The sequence below is a fragment of the Haliaeetus albicilla genome, chromosome 17 (genome assembly GCF_947461875.1).
Source record: "Haliaeetus albicilla chromosome 17, bHalAlb1.1, whole genome shotgun sequence".
NCBI classification, from domain to species: Eukaryota; Metazoa; Chordata; class Aves; order Accipitriformes; family Accipitridae; genus Haliaeetus; species Haliaeetus albicilla.
This window is the reverse complement of record NC_091499.1, coordinates 31,044,012-31,070,560: the sequence shown is the minus strand read 5'-3', so window position 1 is coordinate 31,070,560 and position 26,549 is coordinate 31,044,012. Positions and strand designations below refer to the sequence as shown.

Genomic DNA, 26,549 nt, shown 5'->3' with positions numbered 1-26,549 from the left:
CATGAGTAAGTCCATCTACTTACACCAAGGGGAAAGGGCAGTGGTGCAAATTAGCTTTGCAGCTGAGCTGTGCAATAGCTGAAGGCAACAAACATGCTGTGTCCATGAAGCAGAGCAGTGGCTGAGCGGTGCCACGCTCCCTTTGATGTATAGGATTAAGTGCCTGGTTTTTAAACCCTGAGGGTCTGACTGTATTTTCCAGAAGGTCTCTTTTACACCATGCGCATGGCTAAGCACCCGAGTAGGCTGCTGTGGCTCTCCCTTCTCACTGGTGCTGGACTCTGCTCTCCTCTTCTCCACTTCACATCTGAGACCCGAGACCCCAGCACGATACCACCGTGCTATAGCCCAGCCATGGGGTTACAGCGACTGGGGGTGGAAATCAGCACCTCTCGCACCCCACCTGCATGGCCCCATTGCAAACCAGCCCCGTGCTCACGCCCACGGAGGTGGCAGACGTCTCCTCTCACAGGTTTCCTTCCAGCGCTGCCAAGCCTCTCCCCCCTGCATCGCAGCCAGCAGCTAACACTTTCCCAGCATCTCCACTAGAAATGCACTACTTCAGCAGTTTAATGAGCTCCCCAGGTTGAGTCTTTTACTGACTCCCCACAAATCACTGAAAGGACAAGCTGCTGGCTTGGTTCATTAGCAAGTGCTTTGTAGAAATCTGTTTGTTTGTATATTTGCAAGAGACCAACATGCTCATTCATAGTAGGTCTAGGAATACTTGAACTGAGAAGTAACTTAAGCCTCCCACCTTACCTTCCAGCTCTGCAGGACTGACAATAGAGGGCAATTTTCTCCCCAAAGCACGGCAAATTCTCCCCTGGCACACTAAGGGCCAGACAGGGCACTCTAGATACTAGTCAGCGTTCTTCTTAAAACCCCAGCTCTTGGAGCTCTGGGATTCAACAAGAAATTTAATTTTCGCCTAAAACACAATGAGTGAAGAACCCCCTGAGGCTTTAGCTCTTGGCACGGCAGAGGAAAACATCACCAAAAAGGCTCAGACAAATAAAATGAACCTCAATGGCATTGGCATCACTTTCAGGTCTTGTAACACTTTAAGCAGCTGAATCACCAGGGAAGCTGTTCATGACAACATCACAGATGCAACTCATGGGTTCTGTGTATGGACCTAAAAGAAAGTGGGGGCAAAGACCAGGCAAAAGAGGAATACCAGGAGACAAGGATGCGCTAAAAGGAGCTCTAGCCTGTTGCTTGTACTTTTCAAACTTACTGCCTTCAGGAGGTAGAAGCCCTCTGGCAATTTATATTTAAAAATTAAACAGGCACCAACTCCTTTGGCACCCAAGGCTGAACTAAAGCCTTCCTTAAGGGTTTGAAGTTGCTGAGGAAGAGGTATTTTGGAAAACTTCAGGCTGGTTCTACAGTTCTACTCTGCCAGATGATATGAATCCATCCAAGCTTTCCCTCATCGTGGTTTTAATACATTAACACCCAGAAGCAGCTATGGGGTAAAAGCTACCACTGCAGTCCACAAAGCTTGCTGGCTCAGCTGGCACAGAGTGCAACAGTGAATGCTTGAACACAAGGCAGGCACTTTACAGGGAAATCAAACTGCCCTCCTGGCTTGGAGAGGGCAGGCTAAAGGATCAGAAGTCAGGGGCTATATATGTGCTGTGGCAAAGGAGGTGGGAGGGCAAGTAGCTGCTTTAGTAGCTAGAGCAAACTTGTGGGAAAATAACCTAAGATAACTTTGCAGGATTGTGGAGCAAAGGGGAACATCAGCATGGTGCTCCCTGGAGATACCAGGAGGCCCCTGGCTGGCAGGCACAGGGGCAGGAGCTTTGTCTCCTGTGCATTGGGAGAGAAGGGCACGAAGACTGTTTCTCTTTCTCAGGCTAAGTATTTACAACCCTTTCCAACTTCCCCTACGTTTTCAGGATAGCCTCTCCTTGCATAGGTGTCTGCAATGGTCTGTGCCCAGCTGCATGGAAGAGCAGAGCATCCCCCTTTCAGTGCCAGAGCTTTGGGTTCCCATTACCTGCTCTGGAAGAGGGAGGACAGCACACAGAAATAAGGGACCCGTGGTCCACAGGAATTTTCCTGGCTCTTCTCTTCAGATGTGTTTCCCAGGTGAAGTTTAATAAGCATAGCCCCTAGCCCACCGCTGCCTTCAGATCTGTTCATTAGCACCTTTGTGAGGGCTTTCCAAGACTGCCAGTTCTCAGGGGGCTGAGATGCAGTGTTTTAATTGTATATAATTAAATACTGCTCTCTTATCTAGATTTCAAAGTTTACTGTTGGGGCTTCAGTACCAATGTTCTCTTCCCCTCTAATTAGCTTCCTTAATCTGTGCAGTCTTGCTTCTTCCCCATGGGGACAGAGCGCTCCTGCAGGGAAGCTTGGATTGCATCTAATTATTAGCAAAGGAGACAGACGGTAGGCGAGCACTGGCCCTGTCCCAGATATCCGTTGGGAGCAAAGAGCCCAGATTGGGTGGCCACAGGGAAGCTCTGAAGGTTGCATGTGTATGCACGCATTTGGTCTTTCTGCTCCATCTGTAGGTTGCTTTGCATGTTACCCTTTCACGCTTTGTGGCAGAAGACAATGCAGGACAGAGGCCACCTGACTGAAGTGCAACTCACATGATGAATGCTTTTGCCTGGGTAGCACATAACAACAGGAGAGGAAGAGTTCCCAAGACCTCATCTGACCCAATCCTGTCCTAAAAGAGACAGCACACCTGAAATCTTCAGTGAATTTTTGACCAGTATCTCTAAGCTGTCCTCTGCTGTTGACAGAGGTCACCCACTCCCCCAAGCTACTCCTGACTGGACCCATCTGTACTAGGAGGAAATTTGCCCTCCTGTCTGGTCTGAATTGCCCCTGTTACTTCCTCAAGACCCTGCAGACACAGAGAGTATCTTATTGCCCTTTACACAGCTCAAGGCTTAGACCTTCCCTACGCCTTTGTCCTAAATTAAACAGCCCCAATTCTCGCAGTCTCTCACACCTTGGGTCACATTTCTCAGACCACCAGTCATTTTCTACGCTTTCTGTTGGACTCCTCCCAACTTCTTCTGGAGTTAAGTGCTCAGAGGTGGGCACAGCAGGGCAGAGAGCACATAAGGATGGCTGCACTCCTCGTGAATATCTTCAGGATGACGTCTGTCTCGTTCTTTGCAAGAGCATGACGTTGTGAGCTCAGATTTGGCTGCCGGACCACAATGGCACCCCCTAACTCAGTTGTTCCCTCCCATTTGAATTTGTGCTTGTGACTATTCTTGCACAAGCACTTTACAGCGTCGTGCTTCTGCTCAGGCTATTTCTCTGTAAATCCCCATCCTACCCTTGATAATGCTTCCAGCCTGTCCACTCTTTCTATCTGCAAGTTTAAACACCAAACTTCTCTTTTCCATGCCCAACAAGCTCCAGTTCAGGATGAGCACCTGCTGAACACCTTTTCACCTGATCCAGCGTCATGTTTCTCTTTGTAGACAGGTTTGACCCCATCACCCTAGTGGCCCATTTAACCAGTGCTTCCTTACAACAGTACCGAACAAGGCGACATTAAAGGCCCTTCTGAAGCTCAATGATATGACAGCCACTGCTTCTCCCTTACCCAAAAGGATGGCATAAAAGGAAATAGGTTGCCTTGATAAGATTTGTTCTTGACAAATATATGCTGGCTGTTATTCATCTCCTTGTTATCTTTGAGGTACTCACCAATAACGTGTTGATTTATTCTAGGCTGTTTTAGGTACAGAAGCAGACCTAATCTGGCTGAGCTGCTTTTGAAGGCAGCTCCTGAGCTTGCCTGCAGATCTCACTCATCGCCCAGAAAACCTAGCAGCTCGAAGAGCCCCTCAGGCATTCCCCTAACAACACGAGGTTAGATTTCAGTCTGCAGACAGGTAGGTTACATCAGCTCTGTCCTACACCTGCAGGCCTCATGAACACAGACATCCACAGAGGGACCTGCTTCTTGGTGGAATCTGTTGTTCAGCTCTCTTCCCCCTCTCCCTCTGCATTGCTAAGGCATGGACAGGGCATCTCCTTCCCCTCTAATTCTCGTCCAGTTCATGCTCGGCCTGACTCTGACCCAACACTCCCACGCTGCTCTGTTACGATCCTCCCTATTAAACTGACACATTTTCAGGTTTTTGCATGATTCTTTCTGAGTTCCAGGTCACTGGAGAGCTCGTGAGTCAGGTAAATCTCCTGTTACACTTCCCTCCCTTTCCCCTGTGGTAGGATCATTTGTGCCTGGGGCATTAATGCTAACTTTGTTTATATTATTTTTACCCTATGTAGGAGTGACAGCTTATCCCCCCAAGTCCCATCACGTATCCAGTCGCTAAGGAGGAACATAAATTTCAATAACCAAACCTAAAGTGTGAATGCAAATCTACTGAACTAAGCAAATACAAAGCCCTGTGCAGACTCTGGTGCCAGGTAAAACCTGCTCCTCACCTGCTCGAGCCAAAGCAACAGGTTTTATCTCAGATCCAGCCGCCTGTTCTCAATGAAACCGGTGCATCTCTCCCCTGCTCGTCGCAGCTCTCAGCTCCACTTATTCCAGACTCCCTGCAGAACAGACTTTGTTTTTCGGCCTCATAGGCTGTGACAGGGCTGCGTATTCATGCAAGAGCTGTGCAGCATTAGGACAGCCGAGCCTGGGCTGCGCGATGGCATTGCCGAGAGGGAAAGGAGGGCTGCGGCTGAGGACACACAGCTCCTCGGAGCACGACGTCCGCAGCCTCCGGACAGGCGTGCCTCTTGCCCGTATCTAAAGGCACGCCAGGATATGTCATCTGTCACGACACGGGCAAGAGGAGCGCTCCGGCTGCCCGGGTAAGGTCTTGGGTGCGAGGACGGCAGAGCCAAGGCCGCGAGAGCAGCGCAGGGACGGGGGGTGAGCGCCGGGAGCGGGGCCATCTGCCCTGCAAAGCTCAGGGGCTGCCTGGGCAGCCCGAGGGGCTGATGGGCACTTTAACAGCTCGATATATCCCCACTCCAAATTGTTTGCAAAGGCCCAGCACGTCGCGATTTTGTTCTCCTGGAAGCCAGCAAGAGTTTGGAAAAGAACTCAGAGCAAATCAGTCCTGGTTTTTTTTGTTTTTTCTGGACCCAGCAGGAAACTTCATGTCCTTCTTATGTCCCAGCCAGCGAGACAACAGCCTTGTCACCTGGTGATGGTGCATCTGGCCTCTGGGACAAGGCTCTCCTCAGGGCATAGTGGGCCTGTGGTTAATTTAGAACCACGTCGCGTGACCCCAAAATAGCGCAGTGTGTGACTACCGCACACCAGCGTTGCAACAAGAGCAAATAACCAGAGGGATCACTCAAGCACTCCAAAGAGCAAAGAAGCTTCCTGACACCAATACCACCTCCAGAAAAACCCAAAGGTAGTATCTCTGCACTGGACTCCACTCAGCCCATCTCCATCCCCGTCCTCAGCCATCTGAGAGCATCTGTACGCAGAGGACCTTCCCCTGGAAAGGACTTTGCTCTGATGGGGCAGGTGTATGCCATCAGCTCCATCTCTCTCTTTCCGGCACGCAGTTCACGGGGATCCAGTCTGTGCCCCCGTTCTTCATTATTGCTTTGTTTCTCATTGCCAGACACATTTTATTGTTACTTTGATTGTGTAGGAAGGAGTCCAGACACTATGGAAATGGAACCATATAGGGACTGGACGGAGGAGGCACATGCTGGTCACCCTCTTACTTGCACAGCAGTGGGAATATTTTCTCTCTTACGCTAAGATATTTTTAAAACAGAGAATGCCGTTATTATTTGTTGTCACCCAGGATCCAGCATTGCCATTCTTGGAAACCAGCGCAATGCCTCCGATGTCAGTGTCAGAAACATTATTAGTAGAGTTTTTGATATCTCCCGAGATGTCCTAAGGCTAAATGGCATTTATGACTTGGAAAGGGCTGACCTTAACTCCAACCATGCCCGAGACTGCAAAGCAGAGAACGTGCCTGCTAGCACCAGTGCAGCTAGGCCATGCACCTGGCCATCACAAACACTGTGGCTGTGAAAGACTAACTTTTAATCAAAGCTCCTGATCTGAGAGTACTGTAGAAATACAGGTGGTTCAGCAAGACCAGCCTGTGAAGGTTAAGCTAACACAGTTATCCTACAGTGCTGGAGAACAGGGGAAGGAGCAGAGACAAGGGGTAGCATCGGTGTCTTCCCCCTTGCATGGCAGCGATGTGCGTGCCCTTGCTAGTGAACATGCAGTTTTTGTCCCTGGGGTGAGCAAAGCCAGCAGGGACTCATACAAGGCAGACCCAGACATGGAAGACAGTGCATCGCCTCTGGTACGCCTGCCTGCCAAGGGGAGAGAGACATCACATCTCCCCACCGCCGGCAGACAGCCGGCCGATAGCACTCCATCCGCCCGCAGCGTGTGGGATGATGCCTCCGGGCTCAGCCTCTGCCCCCGGGGAGGGTCTGTTTCTGACTCAGCCAGTTGTCTGCCAGGTCTAGCTTCTTCTCTCAGTTCGGCTTTGGATGAGAGCAGATGTTTCTCTGCCCATCTGCACAGATGCTTGGATGCCGGCTGTGGTCAGCTGTCTGCTTTTTGTTCTGTCACTCCCGTTTTAAGCCCACAAATGCAGCCCTGCTGCTGGAAGAAAACTACCGAGTGCCATCCGCCGAGGTCAAACCTGGGGACAGAGTATCAGAGGAAAGGAGCCTATTCCCAAGGCAGATGCACAGCTTGAACTCAGCACTTGCACCGGCATCCTGCGTACCAACTATTTACCTCTCCCTGCTTAAGGGTTTGCCACAAGTAAAGGATCCCATGTGCACAGGAGGGAGAGGGATGGATCCCTGCTCTGTTGACAAGACCTGCGTATTCTTAATGGTGGTGGTGTTAATGCTGCTGCCAGCAGTGCTCAAGCACGTGCCAGGGAAAGAAGAGATTCTGCAAAAGGGGACAGGGCTTCTCCTAACCCCCACTCTTGTCTCACCAGCAAGGAGCTGCAGAGCAGCGCTTCACTCCAAGATAACTCTTTCCTGCACCAACAAGCTTCGCTAGGTTCGCTGCTTTAATTTCTTAAAACAAGCCTAGATCCTGTGTTTTATAAATTACTACAATGCATTTAATAGGTAGCCTTTTCATAAAGGAGCACAGCGGATGTGTACACAGGCCCTGATGAAGCTAATAACTGCCTCTCAATGGCTTTCAGAGAGTTATTACATATTTAAGATCCAAGCTCCCTTAATCAACCACAGAGATGCAGCTGGCAGCAGTAAATTGCTAACAACAGCTCATTACAAATAAGGAAACATTGGTTTTTCAAGGACAAAAACCATGTCAGTTCTTCAGTGAGAGCTTGTCCTCACCCTTCTCCCCCCACTCCCCCCAGTGATGTGCTGGCACAACTTGCTTCATCCAATAACACAACCTCACCGCCTAATCCGCTCCACAGGGGACATCACCAAATCAAGTTCCTAGATTTCATGACTTATTTGGGCAAACGGCACAGACTGCATCCCGTGCTGACTCTCCCCAAGCAAGCGACGGGCAGGACTAGTCCCACACCACCGTGATGACATGCCACAGGAGCATACCCACTGGTCTTACTCTGGGGAGGAGAGGACCGGATCAGGCCATAGGACACTTAGAGACACAGTTGCCAGTATGTGCTTTGCCGGCTTGAGACCTGACGTGGCACTCGGGAATGATTTTTTCAGTACCCACCATGTCTGTGTCACTCAGTCTGTATGCACAGGATAAAGGCAAGAACCTGCAGGCATTTGGGCACAGGAGAAAGGGGAAGGTCTGCGAACACCACGTGGCCTTACTTCCTTGCTGTCTCCGAACAGAGATGCAGGGGTTGTCCAGTGCAAATGAGACGAGCACAGCAGTTTAAGAGATGCACATGGCTAGGAGATATTAAGGCTAACTTTTTAGGAGCGTTCAGGAAAGACTACACATCGTGTAAACTTAGAGGAGAAAAAGAAAAGACAGCTCACCCTGTTATAGCTATACCTTCCCTCCCTGAAGAGGGGACGACCAGCTTTTGGCTTTCAAGACCCAAAGCAATGACACCTTTCAGCCCCAGGGAACTTCTCCTCCCCAGAACTCCCCTGGAAGGGAAAGAGGCCCCCATGCCATGCTGCAGCCCGCTGCGACACAGGTGCGCAGCTCCCTGCTGTGGGCCATGGCCAGGGCCACCTCCCGTGAGATGGACCCAGGGCACTGGGTGCTCCGGCCAAGGACCCAAGACCCAGATCCTGGTGGCCGTATTTTGAACTGCTGGCAGGTCCCGCTGGGCCAGGCGAGACTGCCAGTGGCAAGGGGAAAACATGCTCTAAAACCCAAGCTGGGTGCTGGAAGCAGGCCGAATAAGAGTTTAATCTTTGTTTGGTCTGTTTTGATATTTCACACTGTGCCTCCAGACATTAACCCTGCGCAAGCCAGGGCTCTTGAGGGAGGGGAGGCACCCTGACACACGCAAACCAAGTGGGACGGACAAAGAGACAGATCATGTGTTCAACGATGAAACGTGAAAAGGGGAATGTTTGTTTGCTTCACCTTCAGCCTGGTTTACAGCGGTATCTCTGCCATATCAGACGACTCTGCTCTTCGACTGCGTCCTACTGCAAGGCTGACCACGCTGGAGGTTTCATTTTTTTCTCTGAAGCTGCAGGCCATGGATGCAAAACTGAGCTAGAGAGGTCCCAGGGCTGAGTCAGGATTTTATTTTTGCTGTTTCTTTAGAAATACCTTACCCAACTTCTTTTGGAAAAGAAAAGGGGAACTTAAAAAAGCAGTACCACTTCATTCCCCCCTGCCACAATCTATATTTATTGACATTGACAGTTTTAAAGGGCTCTTGGGAGGGAGGTTATGTGGTCTCTGGGGTCACTTTCCCTAAAAAATCAGAGGATTTAGCTGATGTTTGTGTCACTGTTAGCATTTGGCTCCTAGATTTATGCTTCCAGAGAAATGCCAAAGCTGTCTTGGACAAGTCAAATTCAATGGGCCAAGAGTGCCACTTCCTAAACCTGCAGCAGACACCTTTTATAAAAACAGCTCAACTATACATATGAACAGCCAGATCTATTGACATAAGATTCTCCATGCATTTACAGGTGTAACAGCACAGGTGAAGTACCAGTTTAATTGGTTATCCATATAATTGTGCGTACCGTCTTCCTCACTGACTTATCAATGCAGTAAAACCTTTTCTTTTGGGGGATGTGGGTGCAGACATCTGAAATGCAGATTGTAATAGATCTCTAGTTGCAATGTTACCTCTAGAAAAACTACTAGTTTTTGAACATGAAAGAACACACAGTTTTCATATAGCTTTGCAGTCACATCTGGAAGAGGTGCCCCTGCTGATGTTTCGAGACAGCAAGGAGAAGAGATCGCATCAGCTGGGGGAAGGATTGCTTCCTCCTGTAAGATAGGAGGCTGGACTTCTTTTGAATTATTTGGCATTCAGTCAGGAGATAAAAATACACTGACTACATGAACCAGTGACCTCTTCTATGATCACAATAGCTGTGGTAGACGGGTGGGCAGGAAGAGCCTGCAACTACACATCTTCTCCATGTTCTCATCGAGAGAAAGCTTTAATCATTAATGGAGATGCAAGACAAGGCTGGGATCACCTTGTTGAGGATGGCCCCAGAGGGAAGGCTCTCTCTTACACTCTAAATCATAGCACCCTCTCCTACACCAGTGTCTCAGAGCCCCAGGTACCTGTGCAGTATCACTGAGACTGACCTTGCTGAGACTCAAGTCAGGCATCTTTAGCTTTCCCACACAGCTTGGACCAATCTATCGTACAAACCCAGCTAAACCCTTTGCAAAACACATTCAAATGCTGTTTCTTTCACTTGCCAACATGCACCCATTGAACACAAGATGTGCTTCAGGAGCAGGGAGCAGAAAAGCATCACTCCAAGAGGCCACCAGGCAGTGCTGGGATAAAATGTTCCACAGGAGGACCACCTTCTTCTCCATTATACCTCTTTCTTGGTAGCATCGGAATGAGGTCTTTGTTTAAATGCACAGGAGTGGCATGGCTTCAGGAGTTACACAGCTATTTTGTGTGCTCTGGGAAAGGGGACATCAACAGATTGCAAAATGGGAAAGTCTCTCTGGACGCTGCAAACAAACAACATGTTACGTAATTGGGCCTTTTGGGAACTGGAGGAAGGTCTCCAGAAGATCAGGGCCCTCCCAGTGCTTTCTAATTTTACTGGGACTTACCAGCAAGCCAGCCCTCTAATAATAGAGGCTTGTATGCAGTTTTCTTTCATCCTCGTGTCCCCCTGCACTGCCCTACCTTTGTTGTTAGTGCTGCAGAAAAACACATCTTACTCAATTTTACCAAGCTAATTGATACAGCCTAGAATGGCAGAGCTGAAGAGGCACTAAAGACCTTTAGAAAGGGCAGCAAAGCTATCTCTTGGCCACCAGAGCATGGGAAAACCTGGAGTTTTAGAACTTTATTGAATCAAACGTGCTGGGGAATTGCACCATTCTACATAGCTGTGATTTAGCTGAAGCACAGCACTAACAAGCAGTGACATAGCAAACAGGCTTTAGCTCTATAACCCACACAATGTGCTAGCACATCTTCTTTATTCCCAATAGAGCAAATTCTTCCAAGGGAGGATGCCTGTAAGCAGCACCTCGGCTTCAGGACCACACCGCCTTTGTGCTGTAGGGCTGTCCTAAACTTGTGCCCAGGCAAAAACAGACCTGCAGGAAATTTTCTGAAAGTCAGATTATACCATCCAACACCTGAACATGGACGGTAGCAGCTAAGTTTCAGATGAATACCTACTGCCCTTCAGGCACATGAATAGACTGCAATTTCTACAATCAGTTTCACCCTTCTCCCAGAAAAAATAAGGTACGTGCATGTCCTCTCCCACCTGAATGGAGCAAGCCCCTTGGTCAACATATGGCCCTGCAGTTGCCACCTCCTCCCACCCCACTCCCCAAGCCCTCATTTGTACCAGGCTGTGAACTCCTAAAGTGGTGCTTCCCATGCATGGTCCCTCCTTGTGATTCCAGGGAGAAATAGTTTAAAGGCAATAGAGATATGATAGCAATGTCCTGGCATCTGCACAGAAAAAACACACTTGGATTTCGAAGAAATCCGTTTTCCCCCTGTTTCTTGCTTGCTGTGCACATGCTGACAGCCAGTAAGAGAAGGAAGGAGAAGGCTTGCTGCCAGGGGGAGGGCACACCAGCATGGCCCGGGGAGGCCAGGCAGCAGCTCCGACAGGATGCGGTCAGCCCGTTTCCAGCACACCTCTTGGTTACTGGGCTGTTGGCAAAAGTCAGCGGTCAACAGCTTGGTGGAGGAAAGGCAGTGGGCACAGCAGAGCGGGGAGAAGGCACTGCCGTCCCGCTGCAAAACCCCACATCACAGACCGAGCACCAAGACCATCACAGCGCAGACGCGGGTGACGCTACCTGTCTTTGATGAAGGACAGCACAGAGATCCTGGCCAGAGTGATGGATCCAAGACAAGGGGGAAGCTGAAGCCCCTCTGAGCGCAGAGCCTGTGGCCATGTGTTTGGCCTGCCATGTAAACATGTCACATCCCAGGGGAACGGATACCAAACATCAAAGTTTTCCTGCCAGTAGCCCCGTTTCGCTAGTGCTGAGTGACCTGGTTAAAAAGTAAAGAGCCTTCGGGGGATATCCTTATAGCCTAGTTCATTGCATCTCTGCAGACAACTCCCTGCTTCTCCCCAAATGAAAAAAAAAAAAAAAAAAATCCGAATAACTGCATTGCTCTCTGCTACAGTTATCATTCAGGAGCCATGAACAATGGCATATCATGTGCTCTTAACCCTTGTGTGAACAACATGCATGTTCTGGCCTCCAGACTGCTGGAGCTATGAAGTTCTTGCTTAGTTTTTCCTGAGAAGTCAAAACCCCAACTGGTCTAATATGCCTGAGAACTACAAATCACTTTTTTCTTTCGCTCTACTTCAAGAACTTTTATGATTCCCCTATTTCCTTCATTCTCCCCGTGCACACAGAGCCGATACAAGTAACAGACAGAACATAAGGCCCGCTCTCGGCACTCATCGTGGGTCCGTCTCAGCTCCTAAGAGACCACTTGTATGATATGCAACACTCAAGCCAACATTTAGTTCTCCCTTGACACAGCAGTGCCCTTTATCAGTGACTGCTCCAGGTTCTACACAGTGGTTTTGTGCTACAGATTCTGTTGTTGGCAGGGACTGATCTACAGACACAGACTTCACTGCAGCAAGAGCCTGAGGCTGGAACAACGCAACTCCCAACCCTTGCTCCTCCCAGAGCCCCAACTGGGCAAGGAAATGTCTTCATGACCTACCCAAGGATAGGTGTTTTCAACCATGATTTACTGGGCTAATTTATATTCTCTACATAATGTAATAAACAAGGCTACGGCACTAATAATTTTTCCACCATCCACCTAGCAACAGTCAGGAGTAGCGTCCAACAGCTTTCAGCCTCTTTTTTATTTGCAAGTGGCCAAATGTGGCTGCAGTTGCATCCTAACCATAAGGCTTCTCTGCATGACAGTTCTTTTTCAGGCCATGCATTGGACAATGACCTAGGCCTGCAGCCTTTAGAAGAGGAGGAGGTGAAGTGACCTTCACCAAAGCCCTGAACAGAGCATCAGCGGAACAGGCTGTGGCCCAATCCTGGATGACCTGACCCTCAACAGGCAAGGGGAAGCAGGTACCACAGTTCATACACTCAGTTTAGGCCCTTCGCATGACAGGTCCTTGTGACTGGGCGGTAACAGCTAGCTCGGTTTTGTTCTCTGCTCCGCTGTAGTGCCGAGGCTATAGAGATCTGCTCAGTGCGTGGGTAGAGCGCAGGAAGCTGGGCTCACAAACCAGTCCCACCACCCTGCCGCTGGAAGGGTGGAGTGCCCCTGAGCAGGCATCACTCTCTGGTCTGTTAGCAAGGCAGGAGTGCAGCATTTCAGGCTCCCCAAAGCACGTAAAGCCATTCACAGCTTATGGCAACGCGCTGGCACCCAAACACCTCCAGTGCAGCTCTGGGAGCCACGCGCATTTAATTTCAGGAGAACCAGAGACTGTAAGTAACAAATAAAACCTTCACTTACACTATCTCATCGTTCTGGAACTCCAGCTCCCCACAGGTGTCTTCGAAGTCCTCTCCTCCACCTTTGGCTGAACCTTCAATGGTTTTGTAGGGCACAATAACATTTCCTCGCGCACCAGAGGTTCGCAACACTTTCACTTCCATGGTCCCCACGCTTTCACTGACGTGTGTTACTGGCTCCTCGAAGGTGAAGATGCCAGCATGGTCATCGTCAAAGATGGTGACGGTGGCAGTAGATGGTGATCCCAGGCAGGCAAGTGTTGAGACACGACTGGCCTCAAGAATGCCCTCATCCGAGGCCTCAGTGCTCACGCGGATGTTGCTGAGATGGACCAGGAAGTTCTCATCCTCCTCAAATATGTCATCATCAATTATGCCAACACGGATTTCCTTCTGGGTCTCTCCAGGCTTGAAGACCACTGTCCCTTCAGTGAACTCATAGTCAGAGCCGGCATTGGCCGTCCCATCCTCTGTCCGGAAGTCAACGTACACCGTGTTGGTCAAGTCGCCTCCCCGGCGAACGATGGTCAGGGCGACAGTGCCACAGTTCTCCAGACACTGGTAGGTACCCTGCTCAAAGTAGAGTTTGCTGATGGGATCATTTTCTGCCACCTCACTGTTGACCTCATGCATGCTGACAGCTTTACGGGCCTGGTCTGCAGCATGTCTCTTCAAGATGTTGCCAGCTCCTGTCATCAGCCGAGTGGCCTGAATGCGGTAAAAGGCCCTGCTCTTCTGCTGCTGGCTCAGGACCTGGTAGTTGGCCAGCTCTATAAGCTGTTCAATTTCCTTGTCGGGGTGCTTTTGTTTCAGCTCCTTCAGAATCCGAGCCATTTCCCTCCTGGCTTCCTCATCATCCTGGTCTTTCTCATCCACCTCCAACACCAGTGTCCCATCCAAAAAGTTCTCTACATGAGAATTGGCAACCTTTCCGTCCATCTCAATATCAGCTTTGGAGGAGGGCCGGTCACCCTCATGCTCAATAATCATGCCTCTCTGCTTGCCAGCTCGGTATTTCTTGTAGACGTACTTGTAAAATAAAAGCCTCCTGTCAGCTATCCAGGCAAACACCACACAGATGGGGAAGAAGAAGAAGGTGAGCAAGCCTTCCCAAACCTCCACAATCCCAGGAGAAGACACAGATAAAATAATGTAAAGCCAAGTGTAAGCAAAGATGCTCCATGCCGCTGTAACAAAAAACACTCGCAAGTGCTTGATCTTCCTTATCTCTCCGTCTGGAACAACGTAAACACAGATCGCAATGATGACAAACATGTTAAATGCAGCACTCCCCACAATTGTGCTTGGCCCCAAGTCCCCTGCCGTGAAGCCATGGCCACACACTTCAATAACAGACAGGAGGATCTCGGGGGCAGATGAGCCCAAGGCCATCAGCGTGAGGTTGGAAACGGTCTCGTTCCAGATCCTCACCGTGGTTTTGCTGGTCTCGCCGTTGGGCTTCTTGATGGTTATTTCCCGCTCTTGGGATGTAATGACTTCGATGGAGGACATGAAGCGGTCAGCTATGATAGATACTCCCAGGAACATGTACACCATCGCTACAAAATACACTGTTGCCCGAGCAATTTTGTCACCAAATGAGGGGTCTTGGGGTTCCCATATTGGTAAAATCACACCCTTTTTGCAGATGTATGAGCCAGTGCACTCCTCTGTGTCATTCACAGGCAGTTCGCTGGGGCTCTCCCCATGTATGCCATCTGCATGGAAGAGCAACACCAGCAAAACGCTCAGGAGTTGGAAGCTCACTGGGAAGGTGGGTGGGCGAGTTGCTCGCGACATGGCCGCTTCCACCGAACAGGTCCCAAACGTCCTCAGCCTGCAGAGACAAAAGGAAAGATGCATTAAGTGAGGCCGACCAGAGATAACAGATTTTCCTCCACACCCTGTTTATTTCCCATCTTTCCCATACATATAATCAAGTTACTCCATTACTTAAGAAGACCCATCTAATAAGCCCATTTGTGTTATGATTACTGCAGTTTTCCATGTACAAATCATCTAGTTGAGTTATCTGAACAGGGACAGATTCATGTGGGCTAGCAGTGGGCTAGCACCTACCCCCTTTAGCTACTATGGTGTTTAATGCCACTTTCTGTTCGCTGAAAGCCTATTTGTTCAATTGCATTTTCTTGTTTCTCATCTAATTTAAGCCCATCATTCTGCTTCTCAGCTGGCAGAAGTGTTTCCCATTTCAAAATTACAGTGCACTCACTCACTCACAGGGTAAGAGCAGGAGAGGACAGGGAAATCTACTATCCCCCTATCATTTTTAGGAAATATTTTTATAGTTGCTGTTTTTAATCACTGTAAACTACATATTTCACAATGCTTTCTTGCTCACAGTCCTCCCAAACATCTATTCCACATCAGAAATCTGCATGAAGTGAGCTCAAGCCCTGGCAAAACCTTATTCTTAACAGTAACTTGGTCATAAGGTGCACCAGAAGGGCAGTCTTTAATTAATGATTTTGGAGCCATTCCTTCCACAGTGCATCCCTTTGCACCTTCCCAGAACTGGAAAGCGCCCCATATGCATCCAAGCCTGGCTCTCTTGGCATGCTTCGAGAGGAAACCTGTCCCTGCGCTCTTTTCCCACTAGGTCAGCTTTGACGGCTTCCCCTTCAAGGGCCTTTCTCACTCCATTTACAACATCAGTCATCAGGCATGACAGCAGTACTTGCCCTTATCCTGCCTCAGTATTTTCCAGCAGCGTAAAGGAGCTGTTAAAGAGGTTTTCAGTTAGTTAACAGTGCATAAACCGACAGAACAGATGCCTTTAAGTACATAGAGATGCTTAGTGCAAAAACCTGAGCATGCTCAGTGTTACATTCTCAATTTTACTAGCCAATAAAAGCCAGATTCTTAGTTATTAAAGCTATATTTTCTCCTCAAGGAGAGCGTTTGCCATACTACGCTTCTCCATTCCAAGTTAATTTAATCACACCGTACTTAAAAATGTTTCTATGAAGACAGGAAAATGAGTACGTCAATACCTTTACTGCACTGGAGAATACAAAAGGCTGAACTGGTTTTGTTCATAAGAAAACAACACTCCAGAAAGAAAAAAACCCCAATGGATCCAGCCACGAAAGGTTTTGACTTCCAAGAGAAGGATGGTATTCCCAGGCCCGTATCAGAGATGGGACACAAGAAGGAGATCCAGTCAGCGCCTCCCGAAGTCCAGCCTCCCCAACGCCTGGCAGGTCTCACCCTACCATTTGCCATCTGCCTGGTCTCCAGCAAACACATTGTCAGGTCTGACAACTGCATGGCTGCACGCATGGGGACACACTGACCAACCCGTCCGTGCTAAAGGCTGCGTCCAGTGACAGCATCCCAGCTGTCACCTGGGGCCAGCCATGGCGTGACCCATGCAGGATGGCTAAGCACACTTTCCCTCTTCCTCCTGAATGAGGGCTTGTTTCACAGCACCGCTGGGAACCAGGCTGGCTCTCCAGCCACGCAGCAGGCTCCACATGCTGCATTGCTGACTGCAAAACTCCAGCCAGGCAGGTGTTCCTGGACCCTCCAAAACGGGGACATGCCAACACCTCCTTGAGGAAAAGCACCTGGTCACCACCACCCATCTCCTTATCCTCCACGACACAGAAATGACCTCTCCTCATTAGGGCAGGGGCATATCATGCAGGGACAGGGCTGTGCGCAAGCGAAGAACCAGCTGGAGGAAGCAATGGGTACCATCCTGCCCCCACATTATAGGATCTGTTCCGCAAAGAGACATTGTAATGATGGATCAAAGCCCTCTCCTCCATTTGCTTTTATTTAAGGATGCTGTAGTAGGATTATTGAGCTGAAAGAATAATACTGAGAATTTGCCAAGACAGTTTTACATAAATGGCATTTCCTCACAAGGAGCTGTTGGTCTGCCCCCCCCCCCCCCCCCCAATTTTCTAATTAATTAAAAAAAAAATACACAGGGCAGGAAGTGAGCAAGTCGGAGAGCTGGGTGATAAGAACAGATAAGATGAACAAGAAAAAGCAAGTGTCCTGTATGAAGACAGATTTAAAACAAAGGACTTGTTTGCGTTGGAAATCCTGCTAATGCTACAAAAAGCTCTTACTGCTGGAGTCAGAAGCCCTGAACAGTGCTCCCCTGATCACAGTCCCTGGGCACCTTCTGCTTCCTAGAACGCAGGCTGTAGCCACTGCTTACAAACCTGAAGTAAAAAATTGAAAACATGGTATTTGTAGAGTACCTTGTTGCAGGCCATTTCACGGACAGCTAAGTTGAAACAGATGTGCGTTCGTGGTCATTGAAGTTTAGCCGAAGCATGAATTAGTCACCCAACATCTGTACTCCTGTGTTTCACACCGCTCCAAACCAAGTCTCAGAGATATTTGATAAAGGGGCTGTCAAAACACTGACTGACTTGGTATCAACTCTGTTTATCCCAGATAGCTCCTAAGTGTAGTTTTGGTGTTTTTTTTAAATACGTAGGCTTAAAAAAATTTTAGTCAGGGCATAAAATATTACTCAGCTGCACGGTTTTTCACCCTCTCGTTCTAAAGGGCAGTAGTTTCAACAGAAAACTCAAGAGCATCCACCTGCCCTTGTTCAGTTATTTTCTCCCTGTGGCAAGTCATATCCTTGCACATGTACAATTATTCAGAGCAACCAGGCATTGTGAAATCCCCTTAGCAAGAAGAGGAAACAGATGGTTCTAGAGAAAATATTATGCTTTGGGTCACTGATTTAGGTCATAAAGAATGGGAGAGTCCCATCACACTTTGGACAAACTCTACAGTCTTAAAAGGATTCGAACACTGGAAGCCTCTGCCAGAAAAAAAGACACACACTAAATCAGAATAAGTCACTTGGACTTCATTTGCCATGTTCTTCCCTTTCAAACATTCTAATATAAGTTGGTTTTGGTTTGTTGGGTTTTTTTAAAATCAAGTCCCATATTATGTTAAACAGTAGGAAAAAAGGCCTAGAGGTTTGCATCTGAGCAATCCGTCTTTCTGGCCTTACCATCCGGCTCTCCATGTACAAACAACATTTTTCCCTCAGATGGCAGGAGATAAGAAACTTGTAACTTTTCTGGAGGGCTCAGATAGGTGGGGAAAGGCTGGAACTTTGGGAGAAAAACCCACCGGCCTTCGCAATGTGCCAGGACCCCGCTTTGAGCGGCAGTATCATCCCCCAATTCTATGTTGGGCTTCCTCCTGCATTTTGTGGTGCGGTCATCGAGCAAGATTCACGTACCTCACCAGCTTTCCCACTCGAACCAACTCACAGTGAGTGTTATTAACACCAGACTCAGGAATTATGGAGGGCTAGAAAATGCTTGGCCACAACATGCTGGTTACACGCACGCACACACCATCAGAGCCTGACACAGTATCTCTGAGAAGCTGCTGCTATAAAATTAGCAGCATTTCTTTATTTGTACAATCCAAAATAAACAGCTTGGTCCCCAGAGACCCTCTTACTCTGCATTTGCATAGGGTCTCAGCTCGTGGTCAGCACAGTGCCACAGGCGCAGCGGTAGGAATATTCCCAGACAAATCATTCATATTATTCTCTAACAAGAAGCAAGGCTACCAGAATGCCAACCTTCCCTCCAAACCCAACTTTGTTAGCTTTTCATTAAGGTGTCTCAATTGCATTTCCCATCCCGGCCATCAACAATAAAAGCAAATGCGGTAGCTGATTCAGCTCCCAGGAACCGGCTGCCTGAGAGCTTTCGGGTAGAGCTGGAGCTCCCCATCCGGAGAGCCAGGAGTCACCCGAATTCCCAGCTGTGCCCCTCGCCTTTGCGGACAAGCTCCCCCAGGGTGCTAGCAGTTGGTTTTGCACAGTCATGGAGGAAAGCCTGCACGAGGCTGCGTGGTCCCTTCGAGGCAAGCGCAGTTTAGATGCAGCTTCTGGCCAAGGGATGTTGGTCCAGCCTTTATTCCAACCCTTGGTGTTGTGAAACACCAGGAGGGCAGTTGTTGCCCACAGCAGGGCTAGGAGGGTTGCAGAGATGTTTGCCTCCCTGCCGGACACGGGAGCTCTAGGTTTACAAATTGGTAGGAGAGAGCTCCTGCTGCCAGCTTGTGCTCCAGCCCCCCAGCTCAGGAGCTGCCAGATGGGGAGAACGCAGCCTTTTAGACTCTGCTCTGACCTTTCCCTGGCAGCAATGCTCCTTCAGGCTGGCTGGTTGCTGCATGCAAAGCAAGCCTGAAAGCTGCTCTGCGTTTCAACAAAGCACAGCTTTTCCTTTGCAGCAGCCTCCCCAAAGTCCCATCTCCATTTGGGCACTTTGCCCTTGAACTATCCACTCTAAGACCCTTCCTGTTATTTTCCTACACCCTTGTATCACACGCAGGTTTATGACCATCTGCAACGAGCTGGTAGCACCATTTTTTTTTTCAGAATACTGAAAAAACACCACTAGCCCAGGCATTTTCATTGCAGAAGGACTGGGCAAGGAAGGAAATGGCCTGGGCTCACAAGGAATCAGTGGCCACACAAAGCGAGAGGAAGACTGTCCACGAGGAATTTTTTTCCCAGCATTTGACAGAAAATCTGCACAGAGCAGCTGTAACACAGCAACGTTCACACTGTTACAGCCACCACTGACGCTATCCGACGGTGCCCACCCCACTGCAACATCGGCCTTATAATAAACATCATTACTGTGAATTTATTGCCAGCTTGTATGGGAGAGGGGGTCCCCACAGCCATGTCACTGGTGTACCAGAGGTGGGAGCAGCACTGTCTCCACACAGGGCGGCCGGTCCTGGGTGGGTGGCAGTATGAAGTTGCTCTTCACACCAGAGTGGCTGCTCTTCAGCATGCGGTGGGGACACAACCAGGAGCATGTTGCAACACCACGGGGATTCCCAGCCAGCCCTTCCCCATCCCGTGGTGAGAGCTAGACAGAGAGGAGCTTTTGCTAGTGGGAGTGCAGTGCTGCAGGGGGACAGGGAAGGCAGCTCAAACCCTCAAACGTCCAACTCCTGATGTCAGCAGCAGGAGAAAGATGGTCTCTCTTCGGCCAGAGGGGCCAAAAACTTTGACAAAGCAGCAGCTACGAGCTACTGCAAGGCACAGTGAGCGTGCAAGCTAGAGAAACAGAGCCTCAAAGCAAGCCAGCTACTCGCTCCCCTGCCAGCATCCCTGGAGAAAAGACAGCAACCCCCAAAAAGGCCCCAAGTGAGAGGACAGGCTCTCCTAGCCAGCAAGTGTGTCCCCCCGACCTTCCTCAGAAAAAACAGCTGTTTCAAGTTGTGTGCCTTATGCTCCTACCCCAAGGTCAGACCTGAAGTCTCCCAAGTCACAGCACCCCTCTCCCAGTTTCTCTTGCAGAAGAGCAGCACTTCAGAGTCTACTGCAAGCAATAACCAGCCTCCCCGGGGGGAAAGCACTGCACACCTCGCCTCCCCGGGTGGGACTCATACCCACTGCCCCAGCTCCGGAGGGCTAGCAAACCTCTTCTCTCCTCCTGACCCTTCCTGGCCAGGCTGAAGCCTCTACACCTGTGCCTCACTGAAAGCAGCTTGAGCAAAGCCTGTAGTGGGAAAAGACATGACTGTAGGAAAAAAAAAAAAAAAAGCCCAAATTGTCTGGTCTCTGACCATCAATCAGTAAATCAGCCAAGAGCCTAGGTCCAGCTTCCTACAGCTGAGGGACACAAAACAGATGCCAACAGCCCTGCAAGGTACAGGGTGGTTGGAGATTTGTCTAGGCAGCCACAAGCGCTGCTGGCTTTGCTTTGATCTTGACACTGACCCGTGGCACAGCTTTGGTAAAAAGTAGCTCCTGCCAGCTGTGATTTTTACCCATCAAAGCAGGAGAAGGACCCTAACTGCCACGCTGGCTGTACATCCAGACCTGTGGAGGGAAGCCACTACGTCCAAATACCGTGTTGCCACTCAGGGCTGCACAGCGTGACAGCACTTTAAACACAGCTTGGAAAACCCTTGGCTCACAGCCCTGCTCTGGCTCTGCCCGGCTCCTTCTCCCTTCCACCCAGCTCTGCCACTCCAAAAGAGGCATAGCCTGTTGGCATCCCCTGCCCGTGACCTCGAGATCTCCACATCAGGAAAATGATTTCCAGGCCATCAGCACCCTGATTGCATCAGTACAAAAAAACCATCAAAACCTTTCCAAATATAGTCAGAGGCACAAGCCCTCCATGAAGCCAATCAAGTAAAATACACATCAGGCCACCCTGTTTTCTGTAAAGGACATTAAAAAGTTAGAACAATTATCAGTCTGCAACTGATTTTTCCAAGTATCCTATCTCTTCAATGAAGCATCCAATCTCCTCCCACAATCTCCCCAGCAACTTTCCAAAATAAACAGATAAACAGAGAAAATAAAACACCCCTGATATAAAATTTCAGCCAGATTGGATGAATTTGGGGGCAGCTTGTAGAGATGGAGCTTGGAAGTGTTTGTCAGGGAGATTCCAGCCTTGCTTTCTAATGCATGGAGACTAAGTGGCAAGTCGTCCCTTTCCCCCACAATTCAAGATCACAGCAAGGAAAATGCCAGGAAATGAGAAGCAAGGGAGAACTACTATATTTCTTTTGGGGTTGTATTTTTTAAATTTTTTTTTTTTTTTTTTAACATCTCCCATCCTACTCGCTGCTGTCTCCAGACCGTTTCTCTATCTCTGCCTCCTGCTTTTGGTCTCTTCGTTATCAAGCAGCATCAGGCTCTTCCCCATTACTCCTCCTGGGCTGTCAATGCCTTCCTCTGCCTGTGGATCTCCCTTGCCGATTTAAGCACGGGGCTATCTGCCCAGTCTCCGTGAGCCGGCTTTGAGGCTGCCTTGCCGACAGACTCCTTTTGTGATCTGAGGGCAGCCCTTCACCTCCCTGTGCTCTGTGTGTCCCTCTGTAAAATGGGAAGAGCACCTCCCGTGAGTGCTGGGAGAATAAAATACTGCTAATAAGCCTGAGGCTCCTGGGTAGCCTGGGGAGGAAGCGTCTGCCCAGAGATGCCCCACAGGGGCCAGGAGAGAGGAATTAGCAGGCTTGTTGCTTTCCTCTTTGTCTGCCTGTGTCTGCTCTTCGCTCCTGGCCCATTTTTGCACTGGGTTTCTAGCTGCGTGTGGGTCCCCTGTGCAGTGCGATGCTCTCCTGGGCTCAAGGAGCAGAAAGCTTCAAGGGAGCGGAGACAAATCCCCAGGCCCAGCTCCCAGCATCCATCCAGGGACGAAGAGGTGGGAGACGTCCCTGGGAACGTGTGTGGGGAAAGGCTGAGGCAAATGCAGGTTGTGGAAGCCGGGCAATTTGGACACGGTCCTAGACAGGAGCTGGGCAGGTTCGTTCGGGCCAGTGGCCCACCCTGGCACGCTGCATCCATCGGCTAAGTGTCCAGCCCTGACCGGTGAAGGGTGGTAGCACCTCGCAGGAGAGTTACCCTCCGGAGGTACAGCTCTCGCACCGCTGACTCTAGAGGGAGCTGAACGCTAGTGCCGAGCAGATGCCCAGTTTTTAGACCACCAGATCTCAGGAAAGGGAGTCTGAGCCCAGGTGTGTGCCGGGCCTTGGCTGCTTATCTCAAAAGTGAGGTTAACCACCCCTCCCTCCTCCCCAGTCTCCCCCGCCTTCTCTGTCTGCCCAGGAGCTCTTTGCAGCAGCAAATCTCACTTCTATTTGTAGCCAGGTTTCCTTAGGAAGCCAGGCATATGAAATAACAGTTTCCATGTCTGTCTGTCTGTTCACATCACTGCCCCGCGCGCCCCCCCCCCCCCCCCCCCCCCCCCAATTTCAGCTAAAATCGCCAGAGGGATAGAGATAGCGCAGAAAGCCAAGTTCCTACAAGCTTCCTGAAAATAGCTGGAGAGATACCACTCGTGCCCTCGGCAAGGGAAAGACTGGTCAGTGAGCTCAGCCCATATTGGATGCCAGAGTACTGACGGCACAGCACCCTCAGCACCCTGCAACAGACCTCGGTGCAGCCAGGATTTGCACAGCTGTGGGCACCGATGTCCACGAACTGGGAGCACACGCAGATCACGGCACCCTGAGCTTGAACAGAGCTCCAGGTTGTTCACTGTACCAGTCGCAAGGAGAGCCAGTATCACATGCCATTTGTGTTGTCTACGACCAACCTGTTGGCTGGTTGTCCAGTGATGCTCGTGCCTTGGGGGACACTGGGCTTTTTTATAGGATCTGAGCTTCATTAGGTTGCTGGAGAATGGTGACTTTTCCCTGGTAAGTCAGCAGGACTGTATCCCCCCCAAAAAACACAGCAGAAAACTAAATTCTGTTCTACATGCAATGCCAGAAAATTGCAAGCCTGACAGCCCTGAGCAGATCAGGACCCTACCAAAGGCCCAAACAGGCAGAGAAATGGCTGTGCCTATATGGCATCATGCAAGGTGCTGTGGAGACTCCCAAGAGCAAGGACATGAGACAAATTCATGCCATGCCGTGTACAGCAGTGCAAGAAGAGCAAACTAGGTGCAGCCTGGGCAGCTGCAGGACAGTGAATAAGCCTCAGGAGCAATTCACAGACAAAAGATCACAAAAAGCTTAGCGAAAGTGGTGGGGAGAGAGAAGCAAGCAAAGTTTCATCAGCTTAAAACTGTGCTACTTGGTGTTGGCATTCAGGGATGCTAGGCGTAAACAGGACATCCAATCTCCCCAAACATCTTGAACACAAACCCCGATACAGAGGAATTTTTGAGCAACGCAGCTCCCCAGCACTGGCTTAGGAGTTGTTTATGCCTCCAGAGAAACGGAGCTGGTGGGGTATGAGAGGAGTCAGGCAATGCATCCAATTACCTGGGGAGACGGTGGTGGGGGTTCATGGCTTGGCTGGTAGGTTATGGCTCTAGAAGTGCTAGATTATTTCCCTATTTGGGCTAAATGCCTCTGCTGGAAAAGGGGCAAAGCTGCTATTGAAGAACCAATCGGAAGGAAAAGGGGAGAAAGAAACATTTATCAGATGCACCCAAGGGAACGCAAATGCCTTTCTTTGGTGATGTCCGCTGCCCCAGCCAAAGCCATACAGCACAGCTCTTTTTTTCCCTGCCGCCTTCACCCCATCAACGTGCAAGTGTCCCAGCTTCCCTTTTCCAAATAAAAGCGCACCTCTTCTCTTTGTGGTGGTGAGAAAAAGCACATGAATGCCTAGGCAGGTGTCGGGAGAGCGCACAGAGAACCCCAGCCTCTCTCGGGCCCCATTTCCATTGCCTGACTCGTGGATTTCCAACATCTGGGACTGGAGGAACAGCTTCCTGCGAAGCACAAGCAAAGAGGAACCCTGAAATCAAACACTCACACCCTCACGCCTGTGACCTTGTGGTTTTACTACAGCTTTCATTTTTAGACTCCAGTTCTCCCTAGCGCTCGCTGCATTTCTACAACGTTTCGGCAGTTTGCTTTCGCCCTGGAGACAGAGCCGAGCGCGGGGTTGCTTAGCACGGCTCCACGGGGAGGGAAGCAACAAGGCTACGATTAAAGAATTAAACTCGAGATGACGGAAGAGCCCCAGCCATGCTTCCACCTAGACAAAGCCTACGTGATGAGCACTGCTTAATGCCAGCCCTTAATAACACACGCCGATCGAGCCGAAAACGGGAATTTCATCGCGGCTGCAGGTGCCTCCGACCACTCACCTCGGAAACCGTTTCAAGGCAGAAATCCCCGGGGCTGGAGGAAAAGCAGCCCTGCCCGGAGGCACGACCACCCCCGCCGGGCGGAGGCACCGCACCCCCGCCGCCGCGCACGGGGGAAGATGCCCGTAACCCCCCGGGGGGGGGGGGGGGGGAGAAGCGGTTTTCTCCGGCCCCACCTGCCCGGCAATGCCCGAACCTCGGGGTAGGGGAGAGGCAACCCCCCACCCCACCCCCCCCTCGCCGCAGCCGCGCCTCCCGTCGCGACATGTCGCGACTGGCCGGCGGGGGAGGGGGGCGAGCCCTATCGCCTGCCTAAAGGTGCCGCGGCTGGGTTGCAAAAAAGCATTCCCGCGGCGTGGGGGGGGGGGGGGGGGGGGGGGGAGAGCATCCTACCCCCGCCTCCCCATCGGCTCCCACACGGCTCCGGGCCCCCCACCCCGCCTCCCCCATCCTCCCCCGGCACTGGGGACCCCAGTGCAGACCCCCCCCGGGGTCGGGCCGGGGGGGGGGACACGGGACGACGGACACACGACTCGCCGCGCCGGGCAGGGCTGGGGCCGGGGTGGGGGCCGGTGGCTGTCGGTCCTACCTGGCGGGGGGGGGCAGGAGCGGGCGCCGCCGGGGCCGGCTCAGCAGCGGCGGGGCATCGCGGCGGGGCGGGCGGCGGAGCCCCGGTGCGCGGCTGCGGCGCGGCGGCGGCGGGCGGGAGGGAGGGGGGAGAAGGGAGGGAGGAAGGGAGGGATGGAGGGAGGGAGCACACACATACGCGCACACTCACTCACACGCACTCACACTCACACTTCCACTTCCACGCAGCGCCCCGGGGATGCGCTCAGCCGGCCCGCCCCGCAGGCAGCCTGCCCTCCCTCCGCATCCCTCCGCGGGCAGGGAGAAACCCGCCGGCCCTCCTCCGCGGTGGCAGCTTCAGCCCTCCTCCTCCTCCTGCTGCTGCTGCTGCTGGAAATATTTCCCGATTTCCTCCTCGGAGCGAGGGACTTTGAAAGGCAGGGCTGGTTGCGGACCCACCCCCGGCAGCCCTGCCCGCCCCGCCTGGGGCAGCCCCCAGCCCAGCCCTGCCTTTGCCCGGGACAGTCCCCAATCCATCCTCTGCCTGCCCCCAGCCCTGCCCGCCGCATCCCACCACACCCCCCCCCGGCCGCCCTGCAGCCTGCCACGGCAAACCCGGCCGGGAGCATCCCGGGGGGGCCCTGGGCGCAGGTCGGGTCCCCTCCCATCACCAGCGTTGCGGTGTTTGCGGAGGACGGCGGGGGCCGGGGGGGTCGGGCAAAGGGCACAGGGGTCATCTAGGGCCCTCCTGGGACCTGCCCCCCCATCTGGCTCTGTCCTGGTCACCCCCTGAACCCACAGAGCCTCCTGTCCCCACGGGAGGGTCATGGGAGCTGGGGCCGTCCTGGGGGGAGCCAGCAGCCCGGCTCAGAAGGACTCGCTGCACCTCGGGCTGGCCCAAGTGTCCTTCCTGGGGGCAATTCCCCTTTCACCATGCCCGAACGACTCCTCCAACCTGTGCTGGCTCCAGCAAGGAGCCGATGAACCCATTGTCCCCCCCCTCCAGGCAAAACTCTGGGGCTTTGGGAACTTAAAGTAGGACCAAAGCTAATAGCTCACACACTGGTAGTTGCAAGTACCCAGCGACCTTGAGTAGCCCTCTACACCCCCATCCTCAGGCGCAACAAGAACCGCGGAGAAGCAGAGCCATTATTCCAGCTCCTGCACCCTCTTACACCTTCTCCCTCTTACCCTGTTGGCTGTGCCTGTAATTGTTGTCACCACTGGCAAGACAGCAAGTCAGAATTTTACCTTTGGATTTCATTTGTGCTTTTCTTCCTTTC

The 26,549-nt window shown here is 51.2% G+C and overlaps 1 protein-coding gene across 13 annotated transcripts in view; it reads right to left on the bottom strand.

The window, feature by feature from the left end:
• The window catches only part of SLC8A1 (solute carrier family 8 member A1), a 141,054-nt gene that overhangs the window by 98,237 nt on the left and 16,268 nt on the right, over positions 1 to 26,549 (bottom strand). For 9 of the 13 annotated variants that reach the window (XM_069805223.1, XM_069805225.1, XM_069805232.1 and 6 more), the window contains exon 2: positions 13,092 to 14,927. In XM_069805223.1, the coding sequence (XP_069661324.1) occupies positions 13,092 to 14,927 (1,836 nt within the window). Of the gene's footprint in view, positions 1 to 13,091; positions 14,928 to 24,699; positions 24,717 to 25,288; positions 25,648 to 26,549 lie in introns of those variants that run through there. The other 4 variants (XM_069805233.1, XM_069805227.1, XM_069805229.1 and 1 more) reach the window with 4 other exon arrangements.